The sequence below is a fragment of the Babylonia areolata genome, chromosome 7 (genome assembly GCF_041734735.1).
Source record: "Babylonia areolata isolate BAREFJ2019XMU chromosome 7, ASM4173473v1, whole genome shotgun sequence".
Lineage (NCBI taxonomy): Eukaryota > Metazoa > Mollusca > Gastropoda > Neogastropoda > Buccinidae > Babylonia > Babylonia areolata.
The window spans coordinates 41931203-41951065 of NC_134882.1; the positions used below are offsets into that span (position 1 = coordinate 41931203).

At 40.3% G+C, this 19863-nt stretch overlaps 2 protein-coding genes across 3 annotated transcripts in view; one reads left to right on the forward strand and one right to left on the reverse strand.

Annotated features, from left to right (window-relative positions):
• The window catches only part of LOC143284046 (phosphatidylinositol-3,5-bisphosphate 3-phosphatase MTMR2-like), a 44208-nt gene extending 27308 nt beyond the window's left edge, over positions 1-16900 (forward strand). The window contains exons 13-17 of one of the 2 annotated variants that reach the window (XR_013055480.1): positions 28-228; positions 1770-1883; positions 3848-4027; positions 6088-7229; positions 7276-16900. Coding sequence is in view for 1 of the 2 variants with exons in the window: in XM_076590651.1 (XP_076446766.1) it covers positions 28-228; positions 1770-1883; positions 3848-4027; positions 6088-6240 (648 nt within the window). In the remaining variant the exon portion in view is untranslated. Of the gene's footprint in view, positions 1-27; positions 229-1769; positions 1884-3847; positions 4028-6087 lie in introns of both variants that reach the window. The other variant, XM_076590651.1, reaches the window with a different exon arrangement.
• Positions 16901-17055: 155 nt separating this feature from the next.
• Positions 17056-19863, reverse strand: part of LOC143284045 (gem-associated protein 5-like) — a 159725-nt gene continuing 156917 nt past the window's right edge. Inside the window, exon 28 of the mRNA XM_076590650.1 lies at positions 17056-19354. Coding sequence (XP_076446765.1) covers positions 19151-19354 — 204 coding nt within the window. The 3' untranslated portion in view covers positions 17056-19150. The remainder of the gene's footprint in view (positions 19355-19863) is intronic.

Genomic DNA, 19863 nt, shown 5'->3' on the forward strand with positions numbered 1-19863 from the left:
GACGTGACAACAGTGTGCGTGTCACAGCTGACGTCTCTGGCCATGCTGATGCTGGACCCTTACTACCGCACGCTGCGGGGCTTTGAGGTGCTGGTGGAGAAGGAGTGGATCAGCTTCGGCCACAAGTTCCGCCAGCGGGTCGGCCACGGGGAGGACAAGCACTCCGACGACAACCGCTCTCCCGTCTTCCTGCAGTTCATCGACTGCGTCTGGCAGATGACGCAGCAGGTCAGGATGCTCTGGTTTTAAAACAAATCTTTGTTCAGAGAAAAAGCATTATACATGGTGCACAGTTCTGAGGGTGGTGTTTTGTGTGGTGCTCATTTCTCTGTGTTGTGTTTTGTGTGGTGCACAGTTCTGAGGGTTGTGTTTTGTGTGTGGTGCACAGTTCTGAGGGTTGTGTTTTGTGTGGTGCACAGTTCTGAGGGTTGTGTTTTGTGTGGTGCACAGTTCTGAGGGTTGTGTTTTGTGTGGTGCACAGTTCTGAGGGTTGTGTTTTGTGTGGTGCACAGTTCTGAGGGTTGTGTTTTGTGTGGTGCACAGTTCTGAGGGTTGTGTTTTGTGTGTGGTGCACAGTTCTGAGGGTTGTGTTTTGTGTGGTGCACAGTTCTGAGGGTTGTGTTTTGTGTGGTGCACAGTTCTGAGGGTTGTGTTTTGTGTGGTGCACAGTTCTGAGGGTTGTGTTTTGTGTGGTGCTCAGTTCTCTGTGTTGTGTTTTGTGTGGTGCACAGTTCTGAGGGTTGTGTTTTGTGTGGTGCACAGTTCTGAGGGTTGTGTTTTGTGTGGTGCACAGTTCTGAGGGGTGTGTGTTGTGTGGTGCACAGTTCTGAGTGTTGTGTTCTGTGTGTGGTGCACAGTTCTGAGGGTTGTGTTTTGTGTGGCGCACAGTTCTGAGGGTTGTGTTTTGTGTGGTGCACAGTTCTGAGGGGTGTGTGTTGTGTGGTGCACAGTTCTGAGGGGTGTGTGTTGTGTGGTGCACAGTTCTGAGGGTTGTGTTTTGTGTGTGGTGCACAGTTCTGAGTGTTGTGTTCTGTGTGTGGTGCACAGTTCTGAGGGTTGTGTTTTGTGTGGTGCACAGTTCTGAGGGTTGTGTTTTGTGTTGTGCACCGTTCTGAGGGTTGTGTTTTGTGTGGTGCACAGTTCTGAGGGTTGTGTTTTGTGTGGTGCACAGTTCTGAGGGTTGTGTTTTGTGTGGTGCACAGTTCTGAGGGGTGTGTGTTGTGTGGTGCACAGTTCTGAGGGGTGTGTGTTGTGTGGTGCACAGTTCTGAGGGTTGTGTTTTGTGTGGTGCTCAGTTCTGAGGGTTGTGTTTTGTGTGTGGTGCACAGTTCTGAGGGGTGTGTGTTGCGTGGTGCACAGTTCTGAGGGTTGTGTTTTGTGTGGTGCACAGTTCTCAGGGTTGTGTTTTGTGTGGTGCACAGTTCTCAGGGTTGTGTTTTGTGTGGTGCACAGTTCTGAGGGTTGTGTTTTGTGTTGTGCAGTGTTCTGAGGGTTGTGTTTTGTGTGGTGCACAGTTCTGAGGGTTGTGTTTTGTGTGTGGTGCACAGTTCTGAGGGTTGTGTTTTGTGTGGTGCACAGTTCTGAGGGTTGTGTTTTGTATGGTGCACAGTTCTCAGGGGTGAGTGAAGTAGCACAGTTCTCAGGGGTGAGTGAAGTAGCACAGTTCTCAGGGGTGAGTGAAGTAGCACAGTTCTCAGGGGTGAGTGAAGTAACACAGTTCTCAGGGGTGAGTGAAGTAACAGGTGTTTTGTGTTCTATGTGGTGCACAGTTCCCCAACGCCTTTGAGTTCAACGAGCATTTCCTGATTATCATCCTGGACCACCTGTACAGCTGTCTCTTCGGCACCTTCCTCCACAACTGTCAGATGCAGGCCGTCAAGGAGGTCAGTGTACTTGCCTCTCTCTGGCTTACTACACACAGTGTAATGTGTTATGTTGTATTGTATTGTGTCATGTTCTATTCTGTTATGTTGTGTTGTGTTTTTGAGACTTGAATTATATTGTGTTCTGTCGTATTGTTTTGTATTGTTTTGGAATATAGATTAAATTATATTTTTTGAAACATAAATTATTTTGTGTTTATTAAATTCTATTTTGTATTGTATTGTTTTGGAACGTGTGTTGTATTGAAACAGAAATTGTGTTGTATTCTATTGGATTGTACTGTATTGTATTGTTTTGGAACATGGATAACATTTATTCTATTGTGACTCTGTTCTATTGTACTGTATTGTTTTGGAACATGTGATGTATAACATACATTATATTGTGTTCTTTTGTATTTTACTGTATTGTTCTGGAACACGTATTGAAACAAGGATTGTGTTGTGCTGTATTGTATTATGTTGTAATTGTGTTACCTTTCCTTTAAAACATATATCTCCATGTAAAATTCGGGCCCCTCTCTCAGGGGAGAGTGCATTCACAAGCGGTGCAAGATCACACCTGTTTTCTTTTTTTGGTCTGTCTGCAAATGTATCTATTTTACCATCTAAGTGGAATTTTTCTACAGTGTTTTACCAGAGACAAGCCTTTTTGTTGCTGTGGGTTCTTTCACATGTGCTGAGTGCACGCTGTCAGAACGTGACGCATGGTGATGATGATGATGATGATGATGATGATAATGATGTATGATGATGATGACGATGATAATGATGATGTGCAGGTGTAGGAGAGGACCCGACCCAGTCACTGTATTCGTTCATCAACTTTCAGCTAGAGGAATTCACCAGTGACGATGACTGATGATATATGGTGATGATGATGATGATGACGACAATGATGTGTAGAAAGTAAAGGAGAGGACCCAGTCACTGTGGTCATTGTTCAACTGTCTGATGGTGGAGTACAGTAATGATGATGACGATGACAATAATGATGACAGTGACTGATGCTGTGCAGGTGAAGGAGAGGACCCAGTTGCTGTGATCGTTCATCAGTTGTCAGCGGGAGAGTTCAGTGATGATGATGATGTTGATGATGATGACTGTATCGATATAATGGTGATGATGAAAATGGTGACGACGATGATGATGTACAGAAGGTGAAGGAGAGGACCCAGTGTCTGTGGTTGTTCAACTGTCACCTGGAGAGTTCACCAAGAATGATGACTGATAACGATGATGATGACAATGATGATGTACAGAAGGTGAATTAGTGGACCCAGTCATTGTAGTTTGTGCATCAACTGTCAGGTGGAGGAGTTCCAATGACGATGACAGTGATATCTGATGATGATGACGGTGATATGTGAAAGGTGAAGGAGAGGACCCAGTCACTGTGGTCATTCATCAACTGTCAGCTGGAGAGATCAATAATGATGATGATGATGTATGATGATAGTGTACAATGGTGATGATGATGATGACAATGACGACATGATGATGATGATGATGTGCAGAAGGTGAAGGAGGGGACCCAGTCGCCTTGGTCCTTCATCTGTCAGCTGGAGAGATCAATAATGATGATGATGATGATGATAATGTATGATGATGATGCATGATGATGACGATGATGTATAATGATGATGACAACGACGACCGTTGTTGCTGTGCAGAAGGTGAAGGAGAGGACCCAGTCACTGTGGTCATTCATCAACTGTCAGCTGGAGAGATCAATAATGATGATGACGATGTATGATGATAGTGTATAATGATGATGATGATGATGACATGATGATGATGATGTGCAGAAGGTGAAGGAGGGGACCCAGTTGCCATGGTCCTTCATCTGTCAGCTGGAGAGATCAATAATGATGATGATGATGATAATGTATGATGATGATGATGCATGATGATGACGATGATGTATAATGATGATAACAACGACGACTGTTGTTGCTGTGCAGAAGGTGAAGGAGAGGACCCAGTCTCTGTGGTCCTTCATCAACTGCCAGCAGGAGGAGTTCACCAACCCGCTGTACGCAGCCTATGTCCACGCCCACGTCCTGTTCCCTGTGGCCTCCCTCAGGCGCATCCAGCTGTGGACTGCTTACTACTGTCGCTGGAACCCTCGCATGAGGCCGCAGGTCTGTGGGGGTGGGGAGTGTGAGGGGGTGGGGTTGTGTTGTGTGTATGGGTATGGGGGGTCGGGCGGTGTTTGTGTATGTGTACGTGTGAGTGGGTACTTGTGTGGTGTGCGTGTGGGTTGAGGGGGAGGAGTGTGAGTGTCTTGATGTGAGTGTGTAGGTTTGATGTGTTGGTGTTGGTGTGTGCGTGTGTGTGCACATGTGTTTGTGATGTGGATGTGTGCTCGTTTTGTGTATGTGCATGTGTGTGTGTGTGTGTTTTGAGCTGCATGAAAGGTTATGGGTATGTTACCCTTTTGTTGTTGTTGTTTTCCTTTAACAGTTTGATTCAAATGTAGTACGATGTATATGTGTCTGTGTGGATGTCAGGAATTACAGAATTATTTTATTCAGATGTGGCATAATGTAGAGAAATATTTAAAAATATTTTGGATAACAAAATTTTGTTTATGATATACCTGATAGTTGCAAATCATCATTCATTCAGTTTGGGTGCTGCAGTGACCAGATTTACTAAAGTTGTAAAATGTACAGACAGCATACATTTTACAAGTAGAGTGATGGTTTAGTGGTAATGTATCTGCCTCAGAGGTGAGACAGTCTGAGCACAAGGGATTGAATCCCCTCCACAAGATTATATGAATGGTCGTCTGGACATTAGTCGTTTAGATGAGATGATAAACTTAGGTTCCACGTGTAGCGTGTTCTTAGTACACGCAAAAGAACCCATGGCAAGAAAATGGTTGCCCCTGGCAAAAATGTGTAGAAAAATCCACCATGATTGGAAAACAAATCCAAATGCACTTGCAGGCAAGTAGAAAAACAACAACAGTGGCACAACACTGTAGTGATGTGTTCTACCTGTGGAGGGCAGTCCGAATTTCACACAGAGAAATCTTGTTGACAGAGAGTAGGATGATGCAGTACAGTACATTACGGTGCAGTACAGCGAAGAACAGTATAGTACAAAACAATACAGTATGATACAGCGCAGTACAAAACAAAATACAATACATTAAGGTCTACAGTACAAAATAATAAAAAAACAATATACTACAATACATCAAAGTTTACAATACAAAACAATATGATACAGTACATACATCAAGGTTTACAATACAAAACAAAAGGATACAATATACTACAATACATCAAAGCTTACAATACAATACAATATGATACAAAGCAGTACAGTATACTACAATACATCAAGGTTTACAATACAAAACAAAATGATACAGTATACTACAGTACAATACATCAAGGTTTACAATACAAAACAAAATGATACAGTATACTACAGTACATCAAGGTTTACAATACAAAACAAAATGATACAGTATACTACAGTACATCAAGGTTTACAATACAAAACAAAATGATACAGTATACTACACTACAATACATCAAGGTTTACAATACAAAACAAAATGATACAGTATACTACAGTACAATACATCAAGGTTTACAATACAAAACGATACAATGTACTACAATACATCAAGGTTTATAATACAAAACAATACGATACAGTATACTACAGTGCATATTGGAATGCAAAACGATATGGTACAGTATACAATCATACAATACAGTATACAAGGATACATCAAGGTTTACAATACAAAACAAAACAATACAGTACAGTATATCACAACACAGTATATTAAAGTTTACAAAACACTATGATACAGTATACTACAAAATATCAAGGTTTACAATACAAAACAATACGACACAGTATACTACAAAATATCAAGGTTTACAATACAAAACAATACGACACAGTATACTACAAAATATCAAGGTTTACAATACAAAACAATACGACACAGTATACTACAAAATATCAAGGTTTACAATACAAAACAATACGACACAGTATATTACAAAATAGCAAGGTTTACAATACAAAACAATACGACACAGTATACTACAAAATAGCAAGGTTTACAATACAAAACAATACGACACAGTATACTACAAAACAGCAAGGTTTACAATACACAACACCACAAGAAGTATACCACAATACAACACATGAAGGTGTATGTCACCAGGAGCCCATCCACCTGCGGAACCGAGAGCTGTTGGTGCTGAAGGCCCAGCTTCAGCGGCGTGTGGAGGAGCTGCAGAAAGAGCTGGCCAACAAGCACGCCCGCGCCACCCTGCAGCCTTCACCCCCGCGCATGTCCTCCCCCGTCAATGTCTAGCCTGGAGTTTTTTTTGTTGGCTTTTTTTTTGTTTGTTTTCTGGTGCTGACTGGAATCTGTATTTATTGGTGTTTTTATGTGTGTGTGTGTGTGTGTGTGTGTGTGTGTGGCTGTGTCAGTGTGTGTGGCTGGGTGTGTTTTGAAGGGCGGTGTGAGGTGTGTAAGTTGGGTGTGTGTACTGTGTGGGGTCTGTTCTGTTAAGTTGTTTTGGTTTAGGCAGCGTTCTTTTATTTATAAGAAACCACGACTGGGTTGGGTTGTACTGGCAAACTTAGCAGCACCAGTTTTGCTAAGCAGTAAGAAAGTTCCTAAGTTGACGGATGATTCTCAGTGCTGAGCAGACTTGGACCGGCAAAGATCACTTGTGGAACCCCAACTCCCTGCAAGGAAAATTGAATATTTCACCACTTTGAGCTACCTTCTGTCTGAAATGTTTGATTAGTTTGTCCATGAAAACACTATTTAATTGCACATACTATACCATGATCATTTGTTCTGTTCTTTGTGATATACTACTGTGCTCAGGCATTCTTAATTAACTGGCTGATTGAAAGGTTGTATTTGATATTAGATTGTGAAGATACTTCACTGTACTAGCACACCATGGACGTTTGAGGGTGCTCCATTGTTCACGGTCCTCAGCCAGTTTTCTAGTGTCATCCCATTGTCTGTTGACATCTGAGGTCTCTCTCCACTGTTAGCTGGTATGACTCCATCGTCTGTTGATGTCTGAGGTCTCTCTCCACTGTTTGCTGGTGTCACCCCATCGTCTTTTGACATTTGAGGTCTCTCTTCACTGTTTGCTGGTGTCAACCCATCGTCTGTTGATGTCTGAGGTCTCTCTTCACTGTTTGCTGGTGTCACCCCATCGTCTGTTGACATTTGAGGTCTCTCTTCACTGTTTGCTGGTGTCACCCCATCGTCTGTTGACGCCTGAGGTCTCTCTTTACTGTTTGCTAGTGTCACCCCATTGTCTGTTGACATTTGAGGTCTCTCTTCACGCTGGTGTCACCCCATTGTCTGTTGACATTTGAGGTCTCTCTTCACTGTTTGCTGGTGTCACCCCATCGTCTGTTGATGTCTGAGGTCTCTCTTCACTGTTTGCTGGTGTCACCCCACTGTCTGTTGACGTCTGAGGTCTCTCTTCACTGTTTGCTGGTGTCACCCCATTGTCTGTTGACGTCTGAGGTCTCTCTCCACTGTTTGCTGATGTCACCCCATCGTCTGTTGACATTTGAGGTCTCTCTTCACTGTTTGTTGGTGTCACCCCATCGTCTGTTGACATTCGAGGTCTGTCTCCACAGTTTGCTGGTGTCAACCCATCGTCTGTTGACGTCTGAGGTCTCTCTTCACTGTTTGCCTCCAGTTCATCTTTTGCTGTTCACTCTTTCTCTGACCTGCAGGTGTCCAATGGCTTGGCGTGCAATTTTTGCTGCAGGGAGCCTCAGTACATCTCCCCTCAGCCGTTCCTAGCAGGATGGATGTATAAAGCAGTTTTGCATGAGAGAGAAAGAGGATAGAATTCCATGTCAGCCAACACAGGTAAATCTTGTAAGAGTAAGAAAGGGAATGTGTGTGTGTGTGTTTAAAACTAAGTGCACAGTGTCGATGTTTTTGCCCATTATTGAGGTCAACAGCTGTTTGATGACAGTAAGTTTCATGACATTTCCAGTGGCCATGAGTTACTATGAGAGGAAGATAAGTTTTTTTTTTTTATTTATTTATTGATTTTTTATACATGGGGTGTAGTTGCCTGTCTCTTAGTGTAGGAGACCTTTCATCTGTGTGTGAGATCTTTTTCCCCTTTGCCTTAATTACTTCATTGAACCACACCAACCCACTTATCAAAGATGTGAATGGGTACCTGTCGTTGGTGTGGGAATGTTACAAGGGTGGAAGGAGAGGACTGAGCCCCACCTTCCTAAGCTCAGCCCTAGACTCGGTGGACATGAAAGTCTATGGGGTCTTTTGCCATTAAAAACTTTTTTTTTTTTTTTTTTGGGGATAAAAAATGATACGTCAGTTTCTTTGCATTGATAGTTTTAGAGAGAGAGAGGCCATCTACACGTTGACAGGTTTCCAAATTAAGAAAAAAGCGTACTTTTTACTTTCATTGTTAAACTTGTACATCATCGACATCATTACATGGAAAAAAAAGAAAAAGGTTTCACTTTCCTATCAGACTGTAAATGCTGGTTCAAAATTTGCACTCTGTTTAGTGCGTTCATAACCTCTTTCAAGTTTAGTTAGTGGGCTAGTCAGATGACAGCCAACACTTTCATTCATTTCTTGTTCATTTGTACTTCACAAGAAATTGAGTTATTCTTATTGTGTTCAGACTTGTAAACTGTGGTAGTCTTCATGAAAAGCATGTTTTCTTTTTCTTTTTTTTTAGTGCGAGTTGCATGTTGGCAATGTTTGCTTTTGTATGCCAGTTATAATGGATAATTTACTGTATTATGTATAAACGGAAAAAAAGTATGTAAAAAAACCCTGTGGTTTGAAGATAAAGAATCGATTTGAAAAGAAGTGTCAGTTATTCTGACTATAGGTTCTCAAGTCAGAAACACTGACACTTATCAAAGTTACTTCACCACCCACAGTTGTTGTTTTTAATAATTTGTTTTACAAACTTTATCCATTTGTCAGTTTTATAGACATAGCAGTCATCTTTTGTTTATTGCTGTATGTATTACGCATATCTAAATATATGTTCAGGCGGTTTTTTTATGTTTAAAAAAAAAAATCCTCTAATGAAGAAATGATGAAATGGTCAATGTCAGAGGCATTTTCCAGGTTTATGTGCATGAAGGTGACTGTACGTATACCTAATTTTCCTTTCCAAGTGTTATTTCATATACTAGTGGGCTGATATTTAGTTCTTCAGTAGTAGTTTCAGCTGTGATTCTGAGAAGCGAGAGTGTCACTATATTGAAACTGGAGCCAATATGGAGGGTGGGTGTGGGGTAAGGGAACCAGTATTGTTGATTAATTCAGTGTGGTATTTTTTTTTTTAAATACTTGTCTGTCAGTGTAATTAAATATTGAGACAGAAGGGAGGGTAATGAAAGACGATTTGCTGCTGTTTGGTTTTTGGTTGGTCTGTGGTTTGAATATTGTCTGTGTATTCAGCATGCTGATTTTTTGTTTGATATTAGGTAGATAAAGCACACAGATGATGTCTGGTTAAAGGCAAAAAAAAAAAATGCAGCCTTGTTGGCTGGTAAACAGTCACATGGCTGGCAGTTCTGTGTCAAGTTCAGAGTTCTGCCCCACTATGTGGAGTGAACCTTTCCAATTCAAGAACCACTGTGAATATGTATGCAATGAAACACCGACTAGGATTTCACCCCACTGCTAACAGCCGGAGTTCCCACAGACATCCAGGACTATGTCCTCTCCAACAGGGCAACCTTCACCCAACCAAGACCTGAACAACTTGACCTGCAGAGCTTTTTGCCAAACTTAACTTCAAGCATGCATGCAGGCAGATCAGAAGTGGTTCTACACCACATGGTATCATCAGCCAATGATGTTAGTTGATCAGTTTGCTTGTGTCTGCACACTCATGTGTGTGTGTGTATGTGTGTGACAGAAAAGGAGGAAGGAAGGAAGGAAGGAGAAAACATATTCTGTGAGGCAGAGAATATTAAGGTTAGGACTACTTGGTGTTTTTTTTACGTTCTAATGTGCTGTGCATCCCTTTAGGTTAGAGGTGTAGTGAAACACTGTGTTTATCTATCTGTGTTCTTTTTTGGAAGAAGACGAGTGTTTTATGCACTAGTGGAGGTCTTGCACTGTGTATACTGTGATGTGAGAGAACAATATTTTTGTTATATATCAGTGAAATGATTTTATTTTGTTGGTGTTACAAATTTCAGGCTGGATGGAGTCGCCGATTTTAATGAGCAATGCAGGTTACTAAACTGCAGGTGTATATCTGGAAAGATTGAGAGAGGGAGGGAGACATTGCTTGCTGGGCGAAGTGGAGCCTGGATGAAGCAAACCTGCATTTTCAGACAACCCTGTGGTTGCCAAGGAAGAGAAGTTTTGTTCAATTTCTGTTTTATCTTTTCTTTCCTTGTTAGATGGAATGAACTAAGAGCAAAGTATATTCTATATATTTATTATTATTATTTTTGTTATTTTCTTAAATCTTGGTTTATTTTTTATCATGTGCAATATGATGAATGATGACATGTTTTTAAATGGTCATTAACTGCTTTTGTTTTTCTTCTTTGAACCATAGTCTTCATTGTATGCTAAAGAGATTGTTTTATTTGCTTAGAAACATTGAGTGGTTAGTGGTACCCCCATTCACAAGACATGGCTCAAGTTGGCTGAACACACTTAACCCAACGTATAGTTGAAACATCAAACAACAGACTTCACATTTAATCATTTTAAACTTTTTTTTTTCTTTTCATCCAACTTCAAAGATGAATAAGACAACAGTTTATTTTGGACGTACACGAACAACACCTTCATAATACAAATGTATTTGGCTGAACAAGTACATACCGTTTTCTGTAACCTGCAAGGAACCTTGCACACTGAGGTGGGCAGAGAGAAGAGTCAAGGAGCATGGAACGTTCAAAGTGGGGTGGGAGGGAGAGGATTTGACCAGCACAGCATTCACCAAATGTATGTGAAGGTTTTGTTAGAAATGCCATATGCTCCGTCTGGGAGGTGTGAGTATCTGTCTGCATTATTATTATTATTGTTATTGTTGTTGATTAAAACTGAAACTGCTGCTAAATCACCCATCTCTTTTGAACATACAACATGATACAGGAAAACGTATTTATGAAAAGTCGGGGTAGAAATGAAGGGAAAAAAAGTGTTGGGAGAGGGAAACTGGGAAGGGGGGGGATTGATTCTCATCAGGGTGAAGTCTTTCAGCCAACACAACAGCAAGCAGTGGAAGGCAAGATGGGAGTCGGGGACTGTAGCACAAATATCCACATGACCTCTGAGGAGATGAGAGAAGATTCATATACAGAGGCAGCACTTCGCCAGGTCACGTCAATGAGGCAGGCTGCACAACTGAATTTTCTGCAGTTCCTAAAGCACTGTTTTAAACAACATGAAAGCAAAACACATGTACATACAATGGTGTACAGTAAACTGATTGTAGAAACAGACACAGAATGATCAACAGTTGATGATGAACAGTTATATGTAAGTGTTACCACTTTCCTCCAAACTTAAACAAAAAATCCAGAGGCAGAGAATTCAAATTCACTTTGTGTAGGGTATGGAATAGAAAGACAGAGCCCAAAAACCAAACCTATCTATTGGCATGAGGTGCAAAGATCAGCTTATATCATTTAATGACATTCTCTTTTTTTTGCGATAAGATTTATTCATTATACTGTTATATCCTGGATATTCTAATCTTCACTTGCAGCTTCGGGACAAATGCAAAAACAAAACCTCAAGCCACCCACCCATAAAAGAAACAGAGCTCCCTCTCAGATACAAATGCCAAGTACAGCATTCAGCTGATATGAGAGAAACCAAATCCACACACCACATGCTATCATTGCGTATCATAATTTGCACCAGTAGTGTGAAGAATCGAGGATGGTGTTTCATACTTAATGTTAAAGTATGACAGTCTTTTTTTTCTTCTATATAATGGCAGCAATAGCACATTTTGTATTTTTGTTACTTAAAGCACAGCTGATGACACCGGGTGAAAAATTTGTTAGTATTGATCATACAGAACCTGGAAAAACAGAACTCTAAAGAAGCACATGACAAGTTCTATCTTTTGCAACAAGGGGAATGATTACTGTTTGGTGCTTACAGCTTCGGTAAAAAAAAAAAATTGCATTCCCATCAACTGGTTGCAAAATTTCTGTCAATCTGCCCATGTCATGGTTTATCTAATCATATTCTTCCACAGGAGAGAGAAATGTGCTTTAAAAAAACAACAAATTTTATTTGGTTCTAACACAAGCACATCTTAGTACTGGTATTTTTCTTGATGTATCTTATGTTGAAAGCAGTCACACTAGATTGGTATTGAAATCTTTTTCTAAGCACATTAAGTCATATTGAAAGTAATACCATCATGCTGGTATTGAAATCTTTTTTGTGGCATCTTGCACTGAAAGAAATCCCACTGGATAACTACACTTTTCTGTGACTGTACCAGTTTTCAAAAGTGGAACAAGCGTCAGTAAATTCTGCAACTATTGCCACCTCCCTCATCTCAGTGAATTGTATGTCATTACAACTATCAACAGCACATGACATCACATTAATATAAAAGAAAAGCAAACAAAAAAAGCTACTTCCAATGTCAAGAGAGAAAGTTCCATGAGGAAAAAAAATCCCCAACCCCTACACATTGTGAAATTCAGGCAAGCATTTAACATGGAATGTGACAGACATGTACTGCCATGCAGAATTAACAGAAGACACACTGGTAAACTTACACAGAAATCACACACACACAAAGGCACCAGCACGTATGTTGAAGACAACACTGACGCTTACAGACCAGCCAACCACACAGGGCCACATCAAGACTGCCTGATAAAATGAAAAATTCAACAGTGTTAGACTCAAAATTGTCAATAAGGAGGAAAAGAAAAAAACAGTTCAATATTTTTACCATTAAACTTCAAGACAATGTCAGCCCTTCTGCATAATTTATCATCCTCTGATTACAAGAAAATGTTTCAAAAGATAAAAAAAACAACCTTCAAAGCTACAAAAAATAGATACAAAAGGGCCATACACTGGGCAAGAAAACTGCAGAATGGACAGCTAGTACCCACCTAAGTTGAGCACAATTCTGTCTCAGCTGCTGCTTATGTGACCTCTGAGGGCAAGCTGTAACATAACAATTACTGACCCAAAACTAAATGAAAGTGTAACTCCACTCCAGTCAAAATAAGGCTTTTTGTGAAATGGCTGTCTTGGAAATATTTTAAAAGGTTAAAGGTCCCAAAGCCTTTAAAGCCATTGGAGCAATGAACTTGTATTCACTGAGTCTGGGACTGGTGGCAGAATGGTTAAGACGTTCAGCTGCCAATGCAGAGGGTGTAGGTTCAAATCCCGCTCTTGCCCTTTCTCCCAAGTTTGACTGGAGAATTAAACTGAGCGTCAAGTCATTTTGAATAGATGATAAACCGAGATCCTGTGTGCAACACGAACTTGGTGCACTGAAAAAGAACCCCTAGCAACGAGAGTGTTGTCCTCTGGCAAAATTATGTAAAAAGAAATCCACTCTGATAGGTACACAAATATATAAGCATGCACTCGAGGCATGACAAATGCGTTGGGTTATGTTAATTGAAAAACAACTACATGACTAACATATTTTCTTTTTCTCAATTAAGTCCTGCACAAGTGGTCAGAGACACTGCATCACAGCTGACCCATTTTGTGACGTCTATGGCTGCACAGACAATTTTTAACAATCATCCTAGCGGCTCCATTTTGTCAAGTCAAGGGCTGCACAGGCAGTTTGTACCAATCATGTACTGAGTCCTGTTGCTTACAATACTGACCAAGAGACCATTTGTAGCTTTTTCAGTGTTGTGAATTACGTGCCCGTCCAGGAAGGGATATGCTAAGTGGTGGTCTGGATGCCAGTCTTTTTGGTCAGGTTTATTCAACATACCATGGGTTTCCCATGCAACAAATACTGAATGCATAAATGCAAAAGTTGTCCCTTGCTAAAGAAATATAAACACCACTGTGACTGGTGAAAACAGGAACAATTACCGATAGGTCAAACTGAGGAAAACAAAGCACACACACACTAACACCACACCATACGTCAAATCTAGGAAATATCAACACTAACAGGTTAAACCAAGGAAAAATAAACACTGATGAAGTTTGGAGGGGAAAAACACTGACAGGCCAAACCTTGGGGGAAAAAAACCTAAACGGCTGGAGCTATGTGAGAACAGACCAAAAGGCCCACAGAGAATTGTGTAGTGGCTGAAAAGTAGTGTAATACTGTACACAATAATACAATACTGTGCACATCAATACCACTGTGGCCTGGGTGGATGGCTACTGGGCATCTGGCCTTTTTTCTTTCCAGCAGCTAGCATGTGGGTGGCTCACTGAAAACTCCACTGCACTGCATGGAGACAGCTCTATGTTTCCCCAGGTCTGTGTTCCCCAAAATTTTCTTTCAGCCAGGTCTATGTTCTCCCTGGTCTAGGAACACAGCTGACCACAACCCAAAAGTGTTCAGACTGCGTTATTTTGTTACATCTGTCCATTATTATGTCATAACAGGTGTTTGACCACTGTTGTACACTATCAGTTCAAATTGTATCATGACACTTAGGCATTATTGGGACATTGTGGTAGGGTTTGATATTTAGCTGACCACTATTGACTACTGCTGGCCATTTCTGACCATTTCTTGCCACTGCTGACCAGTACTGATCACTATGCGAAAATCTTCACATTGCATTGTTTTATCACGTTTGCACATTACTATGACGTTGTGACCACTACAGACCACCACAGATCACTGACCTCCACTAACAGACAAGATCCCCTGCACACAGCCCACTGCACAGTTCAGTTTTTATCTAGTCATTGGCACAAACAGGCAGAACCATTCAAAAAGCAAACCCTGGCCTCTGGAGCCGATAAAATACAACATCAAACACAAAGTACAACATTGAGCTGAGGCTCAGGAAGAACAATCCTGACACAAAGGGAAGTAATGTTATACTTCACAGAGCCATATTGTGGGGGCGGGGGGGAGGGGTAGGAAATGTTTTGAACTAAAACGCACACCACAAGATTGGGCCACAATGCAGAACCAGAACAGGGACCAAAAAAGACACCACTAACAAAAAAAACCAGAAAAAAAGAAATGGAGGAATGCAGAGAGTGGGTCTGCCCTAGTCTGTCTGCTGGGTCACCAGTCCCACACGTTCACCTCAACCCAACCCACTACATCTGTCTAACCTTCACTTTTCCTACAATTTGCAAACAAGACTGGAATCAACAACCCGACTTCCACAATGGAGAGTGTTAATAAAAATAATGACGAAAGTAATGATGGGCATTTATAATGCACACTACCTTCTTGGCACAGGGGCCCAGAGTACGAACAACATCAATTGAAGGGGGTGGGTCAGGAATAGTTACAAAAATTAATGCCATAGGGCACTGTAATCAAGACTTCTGAACAAGACAAATGTGTCAATGACAAAGCACACACACACTAACACCACACCATACGCCTAACATCAGTAGTGAAAAGACATTGAAGAAAGAACCACTACACAAGCCAACGCCTAGACATCCATATGTACAGATGTGTTTTGAGGCCAGATATGAACTGTAATTTTGCTTCAGCCTGGCGAATTTGGTCCAGAAGTTTATTCCAGGTAACAGGACCAAGATATGAAAAGACATGCTGTCCTTGTAATTTCTTTTAATGATACAGAGAATATCTGAATCAGCAGATGATGGCAATGAATGGGATGGAAATGGGCTGAACAAGTACTGACGGGATGTAACAGAAAAAAAAAGGTATTGAAACACATGCAAGAAATGTAATCAATTCTTTGAGCAACAGGAAACCGATAGAGTTTAACTGACAGAGGTTTAGTGTGGATTTTCCTGAAAGCCCTAAGAAAAAGTGAACTGCAGCATTCAGAACTTTCTGAAATTTATCACAAAAAAATAGAGCTCTAACTAGAGTGTTGTAAATGACAAACTAAACACATTTTACAGAGAACAACAATTGACAGGCAGAAAAATTATTTGCAACGAGACTTGACCATTCAGCTTACATCACCAATCCCAGAATATTGCAAGTTATCAACATAAAAATACAATTTCAAATTAATCTTGTGTGTCCTGTTATTTGCTAATCCTTTTCCTGATGTTAGATATTTAGTCTGACAGCTTTCATTTTTTGTGTGTGCAAAAATAACAACAAACAACTACCAGATTTGTTGAAAATAATTTGTGAAAAAAAGAAATTCTGTATCCTTGTATGACATATTAGAATTGGTTCCTTTTCATGGTGTGTAGTGTGTGCTTTTTTGTAATTCAATCTTAAATTATTTTGCAAAAACAATTTTTCAAAACCTTTCCTGATGTTTCAGAAGAAACATGTTTTGAAGCTTGAATAGATTAGAATCACTGGCCAAAAGGTTTAATCAAACCTGTTATAAGAGAGGAATATGGAATGTTCCACAGAAAATCGTACAGATCTGTGTGCAAATTGAGAACAGCAGTCTGTTACACTAAAAAAAAGTCCAGGAATGAAGTATGCCTTCAAACTAAATATCAAAGTTTTCATTAATTTCTTTCTTAAGGAATAGCAACTGTATTGAAAACAAATGTAATGAGTGATCATTCCAAATCACAAATGGTTAAACTGAGTTATTTAAAACGTCTGTCAATAACAACCCTGGGTCAAAAGATCAAGAAAAACAAATTAGACACACACTACTTCACTGATGCATTGCAACAACAGAAAATTAAAAAAAACAAAAAAACTATTAAAAGTAAACACAGTCATACGTTTGATCCAAACACACAATGGGGTCACTTTCTCCAAACAGAAGAACATGACATAAAGAGAGAAAAGTGCAAAGCAACACCTCAACCTGTCAATCAACTAAATAGCTTCTTGCCTTAAATTCATCTTGTACCGCAGCAAGCAAAAAAAAAAAAAAAAAAAAAAAAGAAAGAAAAAGCTTCTTCAACTCTTCATGATGCAAAGCAAAGAGGGAAAAAAAATTGCAAAAAAGTTGGTTTTTTTTTTTTTTGGACTGATAGGATATAGGATAAAAGAACCTGCTTTTTTCCCTTCCCAAATATGACTTCTGACCGTTTCATGTGTTTAAAAAAATTTACTGACATGATGAAAATACACAAAATTAATGTGTAGAATGAGAACCAAGCTTAAAGTTCTATGTTCAATTTTCAATAACTTAGCAGAGCATGAAGCAATTTGAAAATACTTTCTGTCAACTTTCAGTTTAAGAAACCCACCAAAGTATTCTGTCAAGGAAAGGATTGCCATTTCAATAAAGAAAACTTAAATCCTATCACTGGACAGTATCATTTCATTAAAAAAAAACTACAAAAACCCCAACTTTTTACCAAGTGATACTAACTAATATGACACCTGCTGATATATTTTAACATCATTTAAAACTACATCGTCTATGGAAATTTGAATTATGCAGACCAGTTAGAGGATCTTTGTGGGACCTGTTACTTTCATCTGATGTGCTTTATCTCACAACAAAGAAGCGTTACATGTGGCACTGAAAGTTGAATCAGCATTCCACATTGTGCACAACTCCTCATTTTGAACATGAACTGTAAGATTCTTAAAATTTTAGTAAATGTTTTTAGCATAAAGTGCTGTGTTTGAAAACTGAATCTTTTTCTTAATGAATTTTGTGAGTTTATCATTGTATAACACAATGTGACCAAAATATACACAGGAGGTCAAAGAAAGTGATGGCAGGGGGTGGGGGGAGGAACTGATGGGTGTGTGTGTGTGTGTGTGGATTGTCTCCAAAATGGGAATCGGTCAAGGCCACAGAAGACGAAGTTCCCAGAGAGTAGCAATCAATATCATTAACCATGATTTTGTTTTCTATCTCCAGCTTCAACAGCCTAGTACCTGAGCACTTTACCATTTTTATGGGGCAACATGATTTTTCAAAGAAGTATGAAACAGAAAGTCTAAACCTAAACTTCAACAAATTGTGATTGACTCGTCACCAGAGAACACAGATTTTGTACAACAATGCAATGTGAAATGACTCAACAGCTTGTTGGGTTCTTTCACCAATGCAAACTATTGTGCCATTCAGAAAACATGAACAATGAAGATGGTTATCTGAAAAAGTTTTCCCCAAAACAGAAACATAACTTCTTAGAAGTTGGGTATTTTTTCCAAGACAACATAACAATGACTTCCTTAGAAGTTAAACAACAGTTTTTCTGCATCTGATCAGCAGGTGTTATTTGCTAAGGGATGGAAAGCAGGTAGACGACACATTTTGTGTGGTCATTGCCATTGTCTTTATGGCTAACCAATGCCTTTGTCTTTTTGGAATCAAGTTAGATACACAGGCATGTAACATTGATCTGAACAACTGCAAATGACCCAACACCTTCCCTGAATCCGAGTGAAACAAAACAAAAACACTAATGTAACTGAAATTCACAGTGAGTCATAACGGCTGTTCAACAAGGCCTGCAATTTGCTAAACCCAATCAGTTTTGCCCTCCAGAGACTTTTGTAAAACAAACAACAATAATGCAAAAACCACCAAACAGCAAACTATGAATTGCAATGTCCAAACATCTTTTTTTTTAACCATTTTCTTGAACAGTCTAATCAACGTCTGTATCTTGAGCAAATCACCACAGACGAAACTGTGTACAAGTATCTACTTTCCAAAAATTTCTGTGTACACATACTTTTTCCCCCATGCAAAAACCACCTTTTATCCTCCTCATCAACAAACACAGGCCATGTTCATTTCAACTGGGAGAGATACTTAACAATAACCATCCTCCATATTTCAAGCACAAGCATCATCACAAAAGAAGTCTTCGGGCAACATTCTCTTTGTCATCATAAGGAAAAAAAAAACAACCACCAAAAAACCCTAATAATTCAGGACTGAAAAATATGCTGGTTACTCAAATCACCACCACACCGGTCCATCTGCCCTCCTTCCCCGGTAACACAACCCAAAGCCTCTCCAGCCCTGATGCCTCTCTTTCCAATAGACATCTTCCTTGAAGACCAATGTCCTTTTCCTGCAGTGATGAACAGGGTTCACAGCTTGACACCAGCCTACCCTCCTCCCATCTCCACCTCTCCAGTGTGCCTCCTGCCCCCCCACACAGCACCACCCACACAGCACCACCCTCACAGACCCAAGTCCTTCTGTGCGGAGGCGAAGAGGGTCTCTGTCTTGGTACGTTGCTGTGCAGTGACTGCGAAGTGCATGGCCCAGGACTGCAGGCTGTGGATGTAGTTGTGTTTGTCGGCGGAGGTCAGCAGCTGGCTGTCGCTCATCAGGCACACCGTCAGCAGTGCCTCCACGCTCTGGAACGGGTTGGGGAACGGGACCTGCAACAGCACCGCCACACATCTCTTCATTTGCTGTCATCATCATCATCATCACTGTCATTATCACTGTGACATCTTCATCATTGTCACCATCATCAACATTGCCATCATGATCACGCACATCTATGTAGACCACTGTCTGTATGAAGTCATCGTTGCATGTGTGTAAGCACTTGGGTACTACCATATTCTTGTAGGGCATGCTAGCCATCTCAGAAATTACAATTGTCCAAATTGGGGCCCATCTTGGGATTATAAGTCCACCACACTAAAAAGCTTAAACCAATTTGTAGAGACAGGAACACCACTCTTAAAATTTATGCAAACAACTTGTAAGCTCCATCCTCGTATAAAAAAAATTATGCATGCGAATCATGGACTTTGACAGCAGAACTTTTACCTTTTCTGTCCAAAATTTTATTTTACAATTTTTACAAAATCTGTGGCATGCAGATTACAATGATGTTCCTTTTTACATGTATGTATTTTAAGTGAAAATTGCTGTCATC